The 19,083-nt window shown below is 50.3% G+C and overlaps 1 protein-coding gene across 3 annotated transcripts in view; it reads left to right on the plus strand.

Moving 5' to 3' along the window:
• Positions 1-19,083, plus strand: part of BFSP1 (beaded filament structural protein 1) — a 40,358-nt gene that overhangs the window by 11,881 nt on the left and 9,394 nt on the right. For 2 of the 3 annotated variants that reach the window (XM_028499331.2, XM_024123637.3), the window contains exons 3-5: positions 7,123-7,218; positions 8,078-8,170; positions 11,711-11,818. In XM_028499331.2, coding sequence (XP_028355132.1) covers positions 7,123-7,218; positions 8,078-8,170; positions 11,711-11,818 — 297 coding nt within the window. Of the gene's footprint in view, positions 1-6,983; positions 7,035-7,122; positions 7,219-8,077; positions 8,171-11,710; positions 11,819-19,083 lie in introns of those variants that run through there. The other variant, XM_055090411.1, reaches the window with a different exon arrangement.

Here is a 19,083-nt window from a genome sequence, read left to right on the forward strand (position 1 = left end):
CTCAGCGGCCATGGCTCACGGGCCCAGCCGCTCCGCGGCATGTGGGATCCTCCCGGACCGGGGCACGAACCCCCGTCCCCTGCATCGGCAGGCGGACTCTCAACCACTGCGCCACCAGGGAAGCCCAAAGTCGTGTATCTTAAACGTGTCTGGAAAGGAGCAAGAGGCGGGGGAGTTCAGGGGGTGAAAGGATGGGGCACGAAGCTTTTGATTCCAGGGCTACAAGCCTTCATACATCCAGGAATTCCTCTGAGGCTGGAAATGAACTTCTGGAGAAGAGGAGAGCCATCTGGGGAAGAAGAGTTTAGGACGAGGCTGGCGGTGGGCGGCTGGAAGAACAGAAGGCAGAGGAAGCGTGAGGAAGGATGCAGAGGGTGAGAGTGGAGTGGAGAAGGCGAGGTGGTGGGAAGAGGGTGGGGAGCGGCAGGACGTGCCCAGCTCCTCCAGGTCAGCGTGAGCCCTGGAAGGAAAGCAGCTCTAACATTTTTGGAAAGGTTTTTGACGTCCAGGATTGAAGTAGCTGTTTTTTTAAATCAAACCCTAATTAACTAGAAATCTTAATGAATTTGAATACCCATTCTTTAGCAGTTGTTTTTTTTGGTTTTTGTTTATTTTTTTAGTTGGGCTGGATTTGGGGCTGCGTGTGGATACAGACAGTTGGGTTTTTAATGGATTTCCAGCATCTCTGTGACTGGGTTGGCAAGGCTGATTTTTCAAGGGTGTATAGGACTCTAGTTATTTCTTCAGTTACTTTCTCAAAAATCGTCTAGGCCAGCGGTTCTGAAACTTCCTGTGCATCAGCGTCACCTGGAGGGCATGTTAAAACACAGATTCCTGGGCCTCTACCCCAGAAATTCTGATCCGGTAGGTCTGGGATCCACCAGATTTTTTATGTTTCTAATCATTTCCAGATGGTGTGGTCCAGGGACCACACTTTGAGAACCACTGGCCTAGATGAAAACATACACAGTATCAGGGCTGGAGTGTTTTCTAAAATTAGAATATTGGCCCAGAGTCTCGATTTGGAAAAATCTAGACGCTTCGGCTGGTGGAGCTTTTGAAAATGCAGCTGACAGCATCCAAAAGCATAATAAAAACACAAGCGTCTACACATTTCTGAGTTCTGGTGCAAACAAAAGAAAACACTTCCAAACGAATTCTTCTCCCCGTATCAGCAACTGCACATTCCAGCGGCAGCTACTCACCTTTGGGAGTTTTCCCGGGCAATTTATCAGATGATTGTCTTCAAACCAAGAGAATGTGCTTGCAGAGCATCTGGTTACTCTCTCTTTTAAGGACGAATGTGAGCTGGCCTTTTACTATCACTCTTTTAAAGGTTGGCTGATGGGACCTAAGAGTGGTGGTTTGGCTTGACCCTGAGAGGGAGGTGGGGGACGGACAGCAAGCACCTTGCAGGACAGGGTCAGGACTCAGCCCTCAACTCCTGACTAGTAGAGGGAAGATCGCATTCCCATTATCTCCAGTTAACCTCTGTTAACTAGCTGAACGGCCCACTGGTGCGATATCTCCCCGTCCGTAAGGTGGGACTCCAGTTTCTGAGCTGCGTTTGTCAGACTCCTCGGGTACCATGGATTTGCTGAAGGGCCTCTGAGGGAGGAGGGTTGCCAGCTGATCGGGGTTCCCATCATGTCCTTCAAGAAGCACATCTCTGCTTTCCTTCTGTATGTTGGCTTCCCTGGGATATTTTGTTTGAAGGATGACACATGTGGCTTTTTAGGACCAATGACCTTTAGGGTCCCTTCTATTTTTTTTTTAATTAATTAATTTGGTTGTACCGGGTCTTAGTTGTGGCTCGAGGGCTCCTTAGTTGTGGCATGTGAACTCTTAGTTGCGGCATGCATGTGGGATCTAGTTCCCTGACCACAGATCGAACCCGGGCCTCCTGCATTGGGAGCTTGGAGTCTTAACCACTGCGCAACCAGGAAAGTCCCAGGGTCCCTTCTATTTTTAAAATCTTGAGTGTTCGATCCCTTTATAACACAAAAGGTCCTTGAAACCTCATTTTCAGTTCTTCAGCTCCGGTAATTGTGTATCAATTGTGGATGAATTTTTGGTAAAAATTAAGATCTTTGAGAATTTCCTGCCCCATTCCATCCTCAGCAGTCTTTTTTTTTTTTTTTTTTGCGGTATGCGGGGCCTCCCTCTGCCGTGGCCTCTCCCGTTGCGGAGCACAGGCTCCGGAGCGGCCCTGGCTCACGGGCCCAGCCTCTTCGCGGCATGTGCGGCATGTGGGATCTTCCCGGACCGGGGCACGAACCCGTGTCCCCTGCATCGGCAGGCGGACTCTCAACCACTGCGCCACCAGGGAAGCCCCCTCAGCAGTCTTGAGGGGCCGAGGATGGGGAGAGTAGAAAAGCATCCCGAAGGTGAAGGTGAAGCCCAGGTCTCCACCCAGCACTGCCTCATCTCTGCCCCGGATTTAGCCACACCCACCCAGCTGTGTCCCATCCCCAGAGCTGAGAATCACTTTCACAAGGAACCACCGTGCCTCAAGGGGGTGGGGCTGATTTTCCTTCCCGTCAGTGTGGTCCTAGTAGGATTGTTGGCAAGATGACAGTCATGTGACCATGTGGGCCAATCGCAGCTCTCTCAGAGATGTGACTCCTGGGGGCCGAGATGAATGCCTTTGGAGCTGGGTCATCCCAAGGGCAGTGCCGCAGATCCCCAGCTGCTTAGATTGCTGGGACTGCCCTGGTTTCTGTCCTTCCCAAGGCCTGTAAATTACCCAGGATCTATCTGGTTCCTCAGCCCTTTCCCACTGCTGGAAAGACACCCAGGCTTTCTTTCCTTCACCATGTGTGTCATGAAGGGGCTTCCCCAGGCTTATGTGACAGTCCTGAGTAATTCAGAAAGCCATTCACCGGGACCTCCAAGGGGCCTCCCACCTTCCCTGGGGCGTTTGCACAAGAGCATCAGTAATGCTCTGCTCTCCCGGGGGCTGGGCGGGGGGAGTCGGGCAGCACAGGTCTTGAAACAAGGACAATACTGTTGTGTTTTCATTGTACTCTGTGTGACCATCCCTGTGACACAGGATTTGAGGACCCATCATTAAGCCCCCAGGATGGTAAACTCCTGAAGGCAGAGCGTATCAAAAGTCAGCGACTGGTTAACTCATTTATCAAAAGAATGAGCCCAGAAGCTAAAACACCCAAAGACGGATTTCACATTATTTTAGTTCAGAGCCCTGTACCTGGAGACATGCATCCCTTTTAATAATTTGGTTCATTCTTTTACTTCTGATTTAAAAATAATACTTCAAACCATGGGTGGGTCCCTTAAAGGGTGTGATTTTCACACATGCTGTTGCTTCTCTCGATGGGCAGCGGAGGCTGGACAGCGGAGGCCCAGCTCCAGGGCTGAGAAGTGGGTGGCACCTTGGGGAAAGCATGCAGGAGAGTCCAGGGGCTGCAGGTGAGGAACCGACTCTGGGTCTTGGGGTCCTTCCCTTCTTCCCACCCCACGCTCCAGGGCTGAGAAGTGGGTGGCACCTTGGGGAAAGCATGCAGGAGAGTCCAGGGGCTGCAGGTGAGGAACCGGCTCTGGGTCTTGGGGTCCTTCCCTTCTTCCCACCCCACCTGTTTGCCCAGTGTTGGCATCCCTGGTATCCACGAAGGGATTTCAGAGTCTTCAGGGGAAAGGATTTGGTAACCGGAAATTAGAGGCTGAAAGGGCTGTGGGATTCACCCTAGAGCAGGAGACACTGAGGAAGACAAGATGGTCCACGTGTCTAAAATCAGTCCTCTAGACCTTCTGTGTCCAGTGCAGGGGCCACTAGCCATGTGAGGCTGGGGAGGGGTCAAAATGCAGAGAGTTCAAATCGATGTGATGTGTTGTGAGTGTGAAATACACACCAGGTTTCAAAGACCTAGCCTGGAAAAAAGGAAAATATCTCATCAATAGCTTTTAAAATGTTGATGACATGATAAAATGATAAGATTTGGGGTGAAATAAAATATATTGTTAAAATTAATTTCACCCGTTTCTTTTATTTGATGGGGCTACTAAGACATTTAAAATTATGCCTGAGGGTTGGACAACCCTGTATTAGAATAACATTTAATTAAAAAAATTTTTTAATTATTATTATTTTTTTGGCTGCATTGGGTCTTTGTTGCTGCGCGCGGGCTTTCTCTAGTTGTGGCGAGCGGGGGCTACTCTTCATTGTAGTGTGCGGTCTTCTCGTTGCGGTGGCTTCTCTTGTTGTGGAGCATGGGCTCTAGGTGCGCGGGCTTCAGTAGTTGTGGCGCATGGGCTCAGTAGTTGTGGCTCGCGGGCTTAGTTGCTCCGAAGCATATGGGATCTTCCCAGACCAGGGATCGAACCTGTGTCCCCTGCATTGTCAAGCGGATTTTTAACCACTGCACCACCAGGGAAGTCCCAACTTATTTAATTTTTGCTTGCATAAACCTACACAAAAGGCATGTGTGAAGGTACATTGCTAACGATTGCAAATTGACCAATCTGATCTAGCACAACTCTTAAGTTCTTTAAGATAAACTCTGAAGTTCTCTTGGGTAAATAAAATAGTTTCAGAGGTTTGAGTTGGGTGAGGGTTAGCCGATCCCTGACTATCTTGCTGAAGTTTCAGACCAAATTCATGTGAATGGATATTTATTAAATAAGCCTTTTTTCTGATGCAGTCCCCTAAGGTTCATACAGGCTCTTCTCCAGGCTCCATGAAGTCCCAGATCTCTGCTGTTTTAGGTGCTAAGGCAACACTTTGCATGAAAAGCTCATTCAAGGCAGGTGATACAATAGGGTCAGCATTCTGGTGTCCTTGCTGTCAGCATCAGACAATTATATCTCCCTACACCAGCGGTCTTTTACAGGAATGATTATAAGGAATCAAGTGCCTTTCCTAAGAGTACAGGCCTAATGCCTCCCTGGAACCTAAGCGCTGTTAGTACCAGGATGGCGCGTGTCTCAAAATATCTTGGCCTGTCCACATGCCTTGACTGTCTTAACTCTTTTCACGCAGTGGTAGGGAGTATCTTAAATATTTTAGCAAACCACATTTCTACCTTTGTCAGTGAGAGCGCATTGCTAACGTTCATCATGCTTTTTTTTTTTTTTCATCATGCTTTTTAACAAGTCATTAGGAAGTCAGTAAAAATTCACTTAGCAAGCCCTCAGGTATTGGCAGATGGGCATGACAGAGAGGGCAAGGAACTTGGACCTGTAACATCTCGCTGAATTGTTGAAGTATTTAAGTCAGTTCCAGACATCACAGCACTATCTTATGAATAGCACAAATACGTACTCATACCTATTTGATTGATCCAAACAAGATCAATGAGATATGGGCTTCCCTGGTGGCGCAGTGGTTAAGACTCCACCTGCCAGTGCAGGGGACACGGGTTTGAGCCCTGGTCCGGGAAGATCCCACATGCTGCGGAGCAACTAAGCCCGTGCACCACAACTACTGAGCCCGCGCTCTAGAGCCCGTGTGCCACAACTACTGAAGCCCATGCGCCTAGAGCCCGTGCTCCGCAACAAGAGAAGCCAATTCACTTAGCAAGCCCTCAGGTATTGGCAGATGGGCATGACAGAGAGGGCAAGGAACTTGGACCTGTAACATCTCGCTGAATTGTTGAAGTATTTAAGTCAGTTCCAGACATCACAGCACTATCTTATGAATAGCACAAATACGTACTCATACCTATTTGATTGATCCAAACAAGATCAATGAGATATGGGCTTCCCTGGTGGCGCAGTGGTTAAGACTCCACCTGCCAGTGCAGGGGACACGGGTTTGAGCCCTGGTCCGGGAAGATCCCACATGCTGCGGAGCAACTAAGCCCGTGCACCACAACTACTGAGCCCGCGCTCTAGAGCCCGTGTGCCACAACTACTGAAGCCCATGCGCCTAGAGCCCGTGCTCCGCAACAAGAGAAGCCCGCGCGCAGCAACGAAAACTGAATGCAGCCAAAAATAATAAATAAATTAAATAAATAAATTTATTGAAAAAAAAGATCAATGAGATAAAAGTTGGTGAATTATCAAGAAGTTTGGTGAGAACACTCAATCTTCCGTCCTAAGTGTTATTTCCAACTTGAAAGGAACAAACACTATTCACCACAGCAATCATGCTAAAATATGAATTTTATGTTGAAGATACATGGCCTCGAGGTGTCAACAGTCCTTGGGAGAAAACTATTAAAATTAAGGTTTCCTATCCCATAGGTTGTCTTTTCACTTCGTTGATGGTTTCTGTGCACAGCTTTTTTGAGTTTGATGTAGTCTCACTTGTTAATTTTTGATTTCATTGCTTGTGCTTTTGGTGTCATGTCCAAAAAAATCATTGCCAACACCCATGTCAGGGAGCTTTTTTCCTGTTTTCTTCTTGGAGTTTTTGTTTCAGTATTAAATTATTTAAATCTTTAATCCATTTAGAGTTCATTTTTGTGAATGGTAAGATAGGGGTCTAGCTTCATTCTATTTTATTTGTTTATTTTTAATTTTTATTGGAGTATGGTTGATTTACAGTGTTGTGTTAGTCTAGCTTCATTCTAAAATAAAGGTTTCACTGTTAAGGGAAAACTGGTTCTTAGTCTTAGAAACTCAACTCACTGATGATAGGATATAGAACAAATATAGATGTAACTTAAATTTTAAGGTTATCGGTATATAAATATACTCTTTCTCCCTGATCTTTCTAGATCAAGGCTTTCAACCCTGGCACTATTGACACTTCAGACTGGAGAATTCTTTGTTGTGTGGGGTTGTCCTAAGTATTGTAGGCTATTTAGCAGCATCGGTGGCTGCTACCCACTAGACGCCGGTAGTAACACCCCCCCCGCCCGCCCCCGCCCCGCGCCCCACCCCCCCACCCCCCGCCAAGTGGTGACAATTAAAAAAGCCTCGAGATTGTGCCAAATGTCCCCTTGGGGGCAAAATCACTCTCCGCTGAGAACTGCTCTTCTAGACCAGGTCCAATGGGCTAACCCAGTGCTTGGCTAGAAATGCAGAATCTCAGACGCCCTGCCAGACCCACCAAACAAGTCTGCATTTTGGTAAGACCCTGGCCGATGTCACACCCATGCCCGTGCTCTCCGCCCCCAGCCCCCCGCGGCCCCTCAGAGTCGATGCCTCTCATTGCAGGAGGCAGATGAAACCCTGCTGAGTAACCTGCGCCTTCAGATCGAAGCCCAGTTTCTGCAGGATGACATCAGCGCGGCCAAGGACAGGTACAAAAAGGTAACCATGACCCTTCTGTAGCCCTGCCCCCCAGAAAACCAGTTCAGGGCATTTGTGGCTGAAAAAATGGGGTGGCTGGAGTGGGCTGCCCTGTGTGCGGTGCCCCGAACCAAGCGGGGCTGGGCTGGTCGCTGGATGGCACCTAGTGAGCCAGACCTGCAGGGCTATGGGAGGGGTGGCAGTGTGTGTGTGTGTGTGTGCGCGCGTGGGGGGGTATGTGTGTGTGATTTGATAGGTTGTTGGGCCAGACTAGCTTCCTGGCAGGATGACCACTGTGTGGCCGAGGGCAGTTCTGCAGAGGGGGCAGCTGTGCTACGTCGTCAGCTCTCGTGCACGGAGCAGGCCCAGGTGATCTGCTGGTGAAAGGGACCAGGCATTGCCTTCAGGTTGTTAATCCCTCTTTTGTGGAAGAACCGGGAGGTTTAGGAGGTTTGAATACCTTGCCTGAGGCCACATGCAGCTAGTGAGTGAGGCAGTCCGGGCTGGACTGGCCACAGCCTGTCCTCCGAAGAAGCACCGCCTGTGCTGCAGTCAGCAAGGTCCTTTGTGCCCTCCGGGGACTCTTTGTCCCCCATTCCTGCTTTTCTGATAACCCTGCATCCAGGGCACTATGGAGACAGCAGCAAGGCAGCCACGGGACTGAAGGGATGGTGACCTGAACTAAGCCTCGGTTTATTCATCGAGCCCAGTGTTCTCATGTAGGTTAAAGGAGGCATAAAGCGTCCTCCGCACCCATCACGGCCTGTCCTATTTGTGGCGGTGGGACACATGAAGGCATTCATCCTGCGGGTCACCTGGTACTGGAGGGGAAAATGTGGGGAGCTCAAGTTTTCATGAGAACGCTTTCCTCCCCCAACAGAATCTTCTGGAGATTCAGACCTATGTCAGCATCCTGCAGCAGATCATCCAGACCACCCCGCAAGCAGCCGCCATAACCAGTGGCATGAGGGAGGTAAGAATGGGAGCCCAGGCGGCTGGGAAACCGCACGTGGGGATTTGTCCTGCAGCCCCGGGAGCCCAGAGACCCAGGGAGAGGCGTCAGGTCACCCCCACTGCGGTTCACATTCGAAGTTCACTTTTCTGCTCTTTCACTCAGACGGTGAACGTGGGTATTTAGACATCTGAGGACATAAACTGTGCCCCTGACCATCTTCTTAGGTATTTCCTCTTGAGGATTACGGGCTGTCCTTCCTTGTCAAGTTTATGAGAAACTTCCAGACTGTTTCCCAAGCACTGTAGCACTGCTGCATCCCCACTGGCAACGGATGGGGTTTCTGTTGCTTTGCTTCCTTGTCAACGCTGGGTATGTAGGGTTTTTATTTTGGTTTTGCCTTTGCTACTGTAATAGGTATGTTGTATATCTCGCTGTGCTTTTAACTTGCATCCCCTCATGCCTTAATGATGTTGAGCATCTTTGCATGTGCTTATTTGCCATTTGTAGAGCTTCTTTGTTGGACTATCTACCCAAGACTTTTGCCCATGTTTTTTTATTGGGTTGTTTGTTTTCTTATTCCCCTTATCAATTTGACCATAATTTTGAATACAGAGAACCTCAGACAATTAGTGACTCTATTTTCAAGGTCAGGCTCTGCTAGTCTGGGGCATGAAAACTCTTGGGAAAGGACAGAGGTGATTGAAGCCGATCTTTAAAAAACTGGGATTTGGATGTAAAACCTTATTCCCAATATAATGTTCCAAATCCCTTCCTCACTTAGCTCTCTAGCAGGGCAACAGGATATTGATGTATTTTTTTCCCTAATGTGGTTTATGGGATTTTGTGATGCATGATATGATATTGTAAAAATAAACTGAAAAGGATGCAGATTAAAACAAAAATGTCATGCGTCCTTTCTTCAGAGGAGTGTTATGCTGGGACAGGGTTTTGTAGACGGTTCAACTGAGAAGACTGGGTTTTTCTGCAAGGATGACTTCGGACAGAAGTCTACCCAGGCCCACACCCTGGAGAACCAGTGGGCTAGGGTAGCTGACTGCTTGATGTTTGTTTGAACCTAATTTTTTATATCAAAGCTAAAGAAATCCCCAAATTTGCTTTCAGAGACACTTTTGAACCCTGCCAAGTAACGTCTAAGAGCCAGGAGAGTTACTTTTCTTGGCCTTGATGGGGATATTCTTGTCCACATTGCCCACCGATGACCCCAACTGAACTGGGGTTGCCGCTAAGGCCTAAAAAACAGCTTCTCCTAAAGCATAATTTTCTTTGTCAGAGACTTCTTTCCAGACACTTTATTTCTGTTTTGCAGACATTTTTCCTTTAATTCATAGGTGTTTTACATCAGAGCACACTTTTAAAAACACATCATCTGTTCCCTTGTAACCCTGTTCTTCTGAGGTGTACTAATGTAGAGCCATCTAGACCTAGTGTGATAGTGTCAGTGAACATCAGAGACCCTCAGCATCGTTGCCCGGGAGCTTGAGACAAATTCAGCATCTGCAGCCCGACCCCCAGCAGACCCACTGTGTCAGAATCTGCATTTTAGCAAGATGCTCAGGGATTCGGGTGCACGTAAAAAGCAGATTTAGAAAGAATCACATTCTTTATTAATCTCAGCTGAAAAATTCTACATACGAGCTAGGTGGTTGCTTTCAGGTTGCCTCCTTTGACTCTTGTTACTGTCCTAGAAAATGCCAGTTGAGTTTGCACAAAGGATATAATTAGCATTGCTTCCTAGGAGCATGGGGTTAATGTGTCCATAAAGCATAAAGTCAGTGTCCTGTAGCCAGAGGTCCCTGGGGCCACCCCTGTGGTCAAATCAAGCTGGGTTTATTATTCCCCACAGGAGGGGAGGGTGTACGCCGTGGGTGGGGGCCTGCCCTGGCCTGGGTGCTCTCGGAGGGTGGGGGGCTGGTCTTGTGGCTGAATATCCCCCTAGTTTGTACCTTGGAGGCCGAGGTATGGGGTGAGGCTAAGGCCGTGCTTAGTAACTAAGCAGCATCACTTGAGTTAGTGGTCATTTCTGTGGTTACACGGTGGTCGCTTGGTCTGAGCTCAGACACAGTTGCAGAGCCGGTCTTGTTTCTGTCTTGTTCCCCTGGGATCCCAGAGTGACATCTTTGGGTGCTGAGGTGGCATCGTCTGTAAGTTTATAAGGAGGGAGCATCATGCTGGGGGTGTTGGTCAGTGCTGGCCTCCGGCTGACAGCTGCCGGCTGTCTTCCTTCTTCTTCAGTAAGTATCCAAGGGCCTCCTGTGTGCGAGGCACTGTGGGGGCACCTGTGGGTGGACGTGGGGAGGACGTAGTATAAGTAGGAGCTGGGCAGTGAGGAGAGGCAGGGCCAGACAAGCAGGCCGGGCCCTGGCGGGGAGGTGGGTGAGGGATTTGCACTGTGTCTGCGTCCATGCTGAGGCTGCAGGTCTCGGTTGGCATGTTTGCACATCCTCCATGTAGCGGCACCCAGGACGTGAGTCCCCTCTGCTCCCAGCTGTCCCCACGTCTGTGTCTTTGGGGCAGGGAGGCGGGAGCCGAGGCACAGAGAAGCAGGGAGGACAGAGACAGAGAGAGAAACAGACTGACAGACACAGGGAGAGAGACACACACAGAGAGACTGAGAGAATGCACGTCTCCACTGAGAGACTCAGAAATAAACACACCATCCTTTGGCAGCTCTGTCCCCAGGCCCGCGCCTCCTCCCTCGCTCTCACTTTCTCTGTGTCTCGTTGCTCTGGCCACTTTGCAGGCGGCTGCAGAGCAGGGGCACCTTCCGTGGGTGGCCGTGAACATGCTGGGCTGTGACTCTGCCTGGCATGGGGCGGGGGTGGGTCTCCGTATCAGGAGGTGCTGCTCTAGAGAGGCCAGGCTCTCAGGAAGGGGTTTAGATGTTTCTGAGTAATGTGGAACGGCTGGTGGGAAAAGGGCAGCTGCTCTGCTGAGTGTGGAGAGGGTGAGGGTGGACCTCCTTCCGGAACATTCCGGGAGCACAGACAGGGCTTCCTCTGTCACCGTGGCCCCTTCTGTGTGCCGTGGGGTTGGCTCAGCACAGTTGGTGGCTCTGGCTCAGGGCTCAGACTTAGAAAACAAAGCAAAAAGGCAGTGAGTGGCCACGGTGGGCCCGCCTGAGTCAGCTTGGCTGCTGTGACAAAATACCGTAGACTAGGTGGCTCAACCAACAGACACTTATTGCTTAAGTTCTGGAGGCTGGAAGTCCAAGGTCAGGGGGCTGGCAGATTTGGTCCCTGGGGAGAACCCCTTCCCGGCTGGTAGACGCCACCCTCTCCCTGTCCTTTCCTTGCTGCCCGCATGGAGGAGGGGGCCCTGGTGTCTCGTCCTCTTCTAATAAGGACACTAATCCCATCGTGGGGGCCCCACCCTCATGACCTCATTTAAACCAACCCACCTGCCAAAGGTCCCACCTCCAGATGCCATGCATTGGGGGTTAGGGCCTCGGCCTGTGAACTTGGGGGGACGTAAACATGCAGAACACAGCGGCCCCTCTCCTCCGAGTGTGAGCGTGCTGAGTCTGGCTTCTTTGTGCAGGCGAAGCTCTTGACGGAAAGGGAGGTGGCCGCCCTGCAGAGCCAGCTGGAGGACGGCCAAGAGGTGCTCTGCCTCCTGCAGGCCCAGAGAGCCGAGCTGCAGGCCCAGGTATGTCCGCCCCTCCTGTCTGCTCCTCTCATTCAGGTGTTACGTGCCTGCAGAGGTGTGCACTCTTGCATCTAGTGCTGTGAATTCTACAAACTCAACACACCTGTGTCCTCAGCCCTCAGAGCTGCAAACAGCATCCCCAGTGGGGTGACCAGCCGTCCACGTCCCGGGACGCCTTCCTGCCCAGACTGGAAAAGCCCTGGGCCAACGGGGGCAGTGGGTCCCACTAATTCGTGGCCCCCGGAGGTCCCCCACAGGCCCCCTTTGAGTCGCCGCCCCTCCCCCACCGAGGGTAAGCTATCCCCACTTCTGCATAACCGATCTGTTTTGCCCAGTTTAATCTTGTTTTTGAAAATAAGAAACGGACATACGTTGGGCTTTTTACCCTACGCTCGCGCGAATCTGTGCTTCCTGTTTCTCTTCTCATGACCTAAATCCTCTCCTTTGGAATTTGACTGCAACCCTGGAGAGAGTGGTTGTGTTGGGATTTGCTCCTGCTCTGAATTTGTCAGCGGAAACTTTGCATTTCCACCCCACCCCTTTTCTTTTTTCGGTGAAGCTTAGTTTGCAAATGAGCAGAAAAGCTTTTTGCAAGCTTTGCAGGAAAGCTCAGTCCTGCCTCTGTGGCCTTCCTTCGCGGTTAACAAGCTTCATGGGTCACCCCACCCCCGCCACCCCTGTGACTCCTCCAGTTTTCTTTCTCTCCTCACTGTACACCGGGCCATTCTGATGGGGACGTTGGGTTAGAATATGCTTCTTACTCTGTGTAACCACATTTCCCAAATCCAAAAGTAAATTGACGTTCGGTTTGACAAGTACACATAAGGGACAAGGGAACAAAAATTTAAAAATCTGCCCCTCTAGAAAACCTAGACCATTAAAGGCTATATGTTACTTTGTCTCTATCCCACCAATGCCTGACAAGATCAAACCCTGCTGAAGCCACATGAGATGTGGTGCTTTTGGTGGGTACACGGTGTCCTCCAGATCTCAGGACTTGAGTCCAGAATCCTGATTCCTGCCCCACCCACCACCCGGCCCCTCCCTGTGCAGCAACTCAGGGGCCACGGAGAGCAAACGGGGGCCTGGGGATGGTCCCCCAGGGCAAAGACCCCAGCTCAGGAAAGCGAGTACTGCCCTTAAAACGCGTCCTGCTCTTGTTGACAAACTGCAGCTTCGGGACCAGATGCACCGTTTTGGTGACTTGGTGAGTGTGTGGTTTCCTCTGAGGCCCTGCGAGGATGGAGGGAGGGTCAGGGTGTGTGTGTGTGTGTGTGTGTGTGTGTGTGTGTGTGTGTGTGTGTGTGATGTGTGTGCACGTTTTTATATGTGTGCATGTGTGCACGTGTGTATATGTATATGTGTGTATATGTCTGTATGTAAGTGTTTGTGTATATGGGTATGTGTGTATGTGTGTGTATATATTTGTGCGTTAGTGTATGTATATATGTGTGTATGTGAGTGTATGCGTGTGTGTAAAATGTGTGTATGTAACTGTATGTGTGTACGTGTGTGTAATGTGTGTGCATGTTTTTATATATGTGCATGTAAGTTTATGTGTATATATGTGTATGTAAGTGTATGCGTGAATGAGTGTTTGGAGAAGTGGATGCACACCCAGCCACGGTTCTAGACACCAGTGTTTTCCAAACCACCAGTTACAACTCATTACTGGGCTGTAAAATGAACTCAGCAGAATCGACTGGCTTGAGAAAAGAAGGAATTCACAGCACTAGCCTAAGACCGACCGAAGAGGAAATGACAGGGTGCATGGCAAGTAGAGGCAGGTTTTAATTTGTGAAACCTTTGTTTTAAATATATCTGTATGTGTGTTTAAGTATATAGATTTGTGCAAATACACACATGTACTTATATCTTTGTATGATGTCTATGGTTTGTGATGTAAAATGTGGCTCTTCCAGTGGCCACGGTGATGAGGTTGAAAACCTCTGCCCGAGAGACTGAGAAGGAGCCCAGTCTCCTTCTCAGGAGATGAGGGAGCCCAGCCCGATGTGGTGGGCACATCACCGGTGAAGTCCGGTTCCAGGGCAAAAAGAATGCTTGTCTCTCTGTGGACACAAATGCATTTATTGACTATAAAAGTAAGTTGTTTCATAAAGGATTAGCCTAGTTTCTGAGAATATGAGATACAGCTCTCTGCTTGGCCGCCTGTCCCCACCCGTAGCTGCTACAGAAAGACTGGCTTGTCTAACTCTGAGGTCGTTGTCTCTCTAACTGGGGGGCCTTCACTGTCTCTTCTGTGCCATCCCCCTGCCAATCCTCTGCCCAGCAGTCTGGTGAAGCCCCTGGACCCTTTCTGAGAAAAATGTTAAAGGCATATAGCTTCTGTCAGAGGTTTAGGACTATGGGAGGCTTAAGCTAAAGAGGCTTCTTTATTGTACTTTGGTTCTGCCCTTGTTTTTTTGAAGGTTCTCATTTATACCTGGGGTATCAGAAGAAACATTTTAACAAAGTGTCTTGTTGGAAATTACTAGCCCCAGCCATCATCTGATGACTTTATTTCTTATCCCATTCATAATTAAAAGTTACTAATTTGAAATTTTATATGTTTATTTTACATTCAAACTCTTTGGTAAAGTCACATATTAAGGATGACTGAAATAATTCCAGAGGAGCTCTGTTGGAGTAGTTGTAGAGAAATGCATTTGAACTAATGTGGTATAAAACTGCAATAAAACGGAAATTTCATGTATTTGCCAAAATTCTGAGTTTGTAAAATTACCTTCATTTCTTTGGCATCACATACTTACATTAATAATAGTAAAATAAGATATTGACATTTTCCATAAAAAATAGAAAAATGTTAAAGGCATAAAATAAAGTACATAGAATTAAAAGGAAACCAATTATATTGAAACAAAATATTATCTGCCGAATTAGTTTTCAAAATATTGCCAAAGCATTTCCTCTATAATAATATATGTGCTTATAATAAATAAAACCTAGCAGGGGTCTGATGAAACATGAGTCATATTAGTTTTCTCTTGCAGCCATAATAAATTTTCACAAAGGTCAGGGCCTAAAACAGCACTTCCTTGTGATCTTATGGTTCTGCAGGTTAGAAGTCAAGGCAGGCTTGGCTGGTTTCTCTGCTCTGGGGCTCACAGCCCTGAAATGAAGGTGTCGGCCGGCCTGGGTCCCCCGTATCTGGAGGTTCTTGTTGGGGGGTGGGCTGAATCTGCTTCCTGTCCCATTCCTGTCATTGGCAGAATTCCCTTCTGTGTGTCGCTGGGACCAAGGACCCTATTTCTTTGCTGGCTGTCGGCCAGGATTCACTCCAGACGCCGTCCACCTTCCTTGGCATGTGGCCCCTCCATCTTCAAGGACAGCAATGGTGCTTCGAATCTTTCTCGTGCATCTAATCTCCCTAATTTCTGCTCTTAAGGGCCCGTGGAGTTAGGAATAATCTAGAATAATCTCCCTGTTTTTAAGGTCAGCTGAGTAAGAATTCCCTTTGCAGAGCAACATAATATATTCATGGGCATACAGCTAAGGGGCAAAGGTCACGGGGGCCGAAAGTCTGCCTAATTAGCTTGAATCAAAACACGCACGTGGCAGGACCCACCTGAGAGCTTCTGACTCAGTGGGTCTGGGGCGTGGCCCAAGAATTTTTATTTCTAAATTCCAGATGCTGCTGCTGGTCCAGGAGCCACACTTTGAGAACATTGATGTAGGGGTGGGTCCCACGTTGGGCCAGACTATTCTACATCTCGGGCACCTGGGTTCCTGGCTCGGGCCCTCCATAGCCTTATTCACGAGATGTTCACGGCTGGCTTTTTGCTGATTTTAAAAGGCTGTCGTGACTTCCCAGTGGAGTAGATGAGCTGAGCGTTCCAGGGGAGGCTCGTCAGCCTAGCCCCTCAGCAGGGCCAGGGCCATGACTGGGGACATGATGGGGGCCAGAGGAGGGGGAGCTCCTTGCAGCCTGAGAGCTCCAGCCGGCAGGGCTGTGGCAGCTGGTTCTGCCTATGGTTAGGGCATCTGATGCTTCTGGAACCCTCCGTCGCAGGGTCCTCAGGGGGAGGTCCCTGAACGAGCAGCATCACCTGGGGGCTTGTCAGAAATGCTCGTTCACGGGCCCGTCCCAGACTTAAGGAACCAGGAACTCCGGAGCGGGCCCAGCATCTCGTTTAACAAGCCCTCCAGGTGGCTCCGCAGGCTCAAGTTTGAGAACGTTGGTTCACAGGTTGCCCAGGACCGCACCCACGATTGGAGCTGAACGTGGACCACACACGAGACCCCTGGGGATGGCACTTCTTCCAGGCGGACGAGAAAGGACAGGCGTTCTGGTTCTCTAAATTGCATCTGCTGAGAGTTTCTGTGACAGGAAAGTGAAAAAAGTGAGATTATTGGGAAAGTATACTCCTCCCAGGTGTCATTTCTCATTAAAGTCCCTTAGCACCACCTGGTGGTAGGTTTTGGTAAGACAGCATGTAATCGGTGAAGGACACTTGATTTCTTTTTCCTGTTTGAAATGACCTTGGATCCAAAGGAGTCTGGGTGCCTAAAGGGACTGAGGCAGGAGCTCACCTCTCCAGATGGGCTCACTGTGAGGCACTGGCCCGGGTCCCTGAGGACCATGCGGTACAGAGGCAAGCCCTGCAGCTGTGCTGAAACACAGCTTTCAGCCGTTTCTGGCCAGCTCCACGCGAGGTCCGGGGAACACTGAGCAGAGCCTGGCCTGGCTCCTGCTCCGGCCGCCCAGGCCCGGTGGGGAGACGGCTATCAGCCGGATCTAAGCGGTCCAAGCGGAAACACAGTCACCTAGCTCAAGATGAAGTTCTGGCTGCCTAGAGGCCCACACCTTCCACCTGCCTCTTTCCACCCGCCAGGGCTGTCTGTGGGCTGCTCTCTCCCCCTCTCCTCTCTGGACCCTTCCTGCGGATCCTGGCACCGGCGCCCCTGCTCCCCACTTCTCTCTCTGCGAGTGGCTTTGCTTCTGCAGCACCTGGACCGGCCCCACCTCCTTCTGGAAGACTTCCGTGATGTCCCCAGCACCCTGGGCCTCTCCATGGGTTCTGTGACACCTTGGGCTTGTTCCTGTGACCGAGCCGCCTCCCCCTCTGGGCTGTGGCTCCTGGAACGGGGGTTTCTTTCTCCCACAGTCAGGCTGGGGCTGGACGGCGTCTGAAGCCCGTGCTGAGATCACTCCCATCAGAGACGTTGCATTAGCCCCCTTTGAGCTGCTGAAAGTGGGGCTCTTATTGGTTTTCCTCAACACCCCGCCCTCTGATGAATGGTTTAAATTATTGAGCTATAACACCGGGTGCTGCGGGCACAGCCCTTTCTTGCTCATGTGGGAGAAAGCTAAACTTTGATGAAAGGCAGCTGTGATCAGCTTTCATGCCCTCCTGCTGCCCAGTTGACACTGGGATCGCTGGACCCCAGCCATGCCAGCCTGTGACCCGCAGGCTTCGTTCTCAGGACTGCTCCGTGGAAATGGAGAGTCTTACGTGGGGATTCATCCACTCCGGATGGCTTCTTGTCTCTGAGATTTGAGCCTCAAAGGGGTCCTTTGAATTCCTTACTTCATGGAAGCATTTCCTAGCGTGTGTGAACACCGGTGTGGGTAAGAGCCTGTGGCCACGCCAAGAATCAGAGGCTGTGCCTCAGTATCTGACATCCCAGGAGACTGTTTGAATGGAGATAATTTTTAATGAGGAACAGAAACCTGGTCAAACTCGCTTGGTTTATTTTGAAATAATTTTAGACTTCTAAGAAGCTGCAAAAATAGCCCAGAGGTTTCCCGTACTCTCCACCCAGTTCCCTCAAAGTCAACCTCTTAATAGCACAGCACCAAGGTTGGAACGAGGACATTGTCGAGCACGCCATCCTGGTAAGAGATTTGCCTGAGATCTCACCTGTTACCCTGCTCGCGTGTTTTCTGGTCCTGGATCCTGCTTGTGTTCAGCTGTCCTGTCTCCTCAGCCTCCTCCAATCTGGGACAGTTCCTGCCCATCTCTGTTTCTCATGACCTTGATGGCCAGTCCACCTGTGGGACGTCCCCCCATCTGGGCTTCCCTGATGCTTTCTCGGGGCTGAGCTGAGGCTCTGTGTCTGCGGCAGGAACACGACAGAAGTGATGGGTCCTCGGTGCCTCTCACCAGGAGCACCATGTGGCTGTGTCTTTGCACTGGGGGTGCGACTTGGGTCACCTGGGGTGGTGTCTCCAGCTTTCTCGGCTGTAAAGATATTTTCCCCCAAAGGAGCAAGATGTAAAAGGGCTGATGATGTGTGGGAACAGGGCGGGCGGCGGAAGCTTCTCACTCTCCCCGATTCCCTCTTTGCTCTCTTTTGCCGGCTCTCTCATCTCTGTTGCCTTTGCCTTTTGGCTTCATGTCTCTGTCTTTCTGAGGAATTGCCTTTCTCAGCTTCTCCACGCAGTTTATGAAAGATTGTGGCTCCAGGGTGGCGGCCTCAGACCCCGGGCTTACGTGTCCCAGTGAGTCTAGAACCTGCCACCAAGTCACTGCTATTCCTGAGATCCCTTCCCAGATGCCCGGGGAGGAAGCACGTGACAGGCCAGCCTGAGTCCTGGTTCTGCGGCTCTGGTCAGGGGAGTGTGGTCACACTGCTGCCTGGACACTTCCTACGTGTGAGATGGGACAGTCATCAGACATGGGACAACACAGGCCAGTGGACGGCTTCCCAGAGTGTCTAGTGCATGTACCTCTCCCTCTGTTCCTTCCTTCCTCCCTACCTCCCTACCTCCGTCCCCCCTTCCTCCCTCCTTCCCTTCCTTCCCCCATTCCTGATGCAACAGATCCATTCCTGACGACCTTTGTCAGCTGAGTCTGCCGGTGTCCTCACTAGGGACGTCACTGTTCCACGGCCACATCTGTACGTAAAGTGAGGAATCAGGCTGTCGCAGGAATAATCACCCTCTACATGTCCAAAGTGCTCGTTTAGCTGCACGTGTGAGGCGTCTTGTGGTGGACATACGTGAGGTTGGATTCAGATACCTGTCTAGTCCCCCGTGACTCAAAAAGTGTGACCCGGAGACCAGAGCCATGGGCATCAAGTGGGAGCCGCTTAGAAATGCAGCGCCCCCCGGGCTTCCCTGGTGGTGCAGTGGTTAAGAATTCACCTGCCAATGCAGGGGACACGGGTTCGAGCCCTGTTCCGGGAAGATCCCACACGCCGCAGAGCAACTAAGCCCGTGTGCCACAACTACTGAGCCTGCGCTCTAGAGCCCGCGAGCCACAACTACTGAGCCCGTGAGCCACAACTACTGAGCCCGCATG

Source organism: Physeter macrocephalus, chromosome 14 (assembly GCF_002837175.3).
Source record: "Physeter macrocephalus isolate SW-GA chromosome 14, ASM283717v5, whole genome shotgun sequence".
Lineage (NCBI taxonomy): Eukaryota > Metazoa > Chordata > Mammalia > Artiodactyla > Physeteridae > Physeter > Physeter macrocephalus.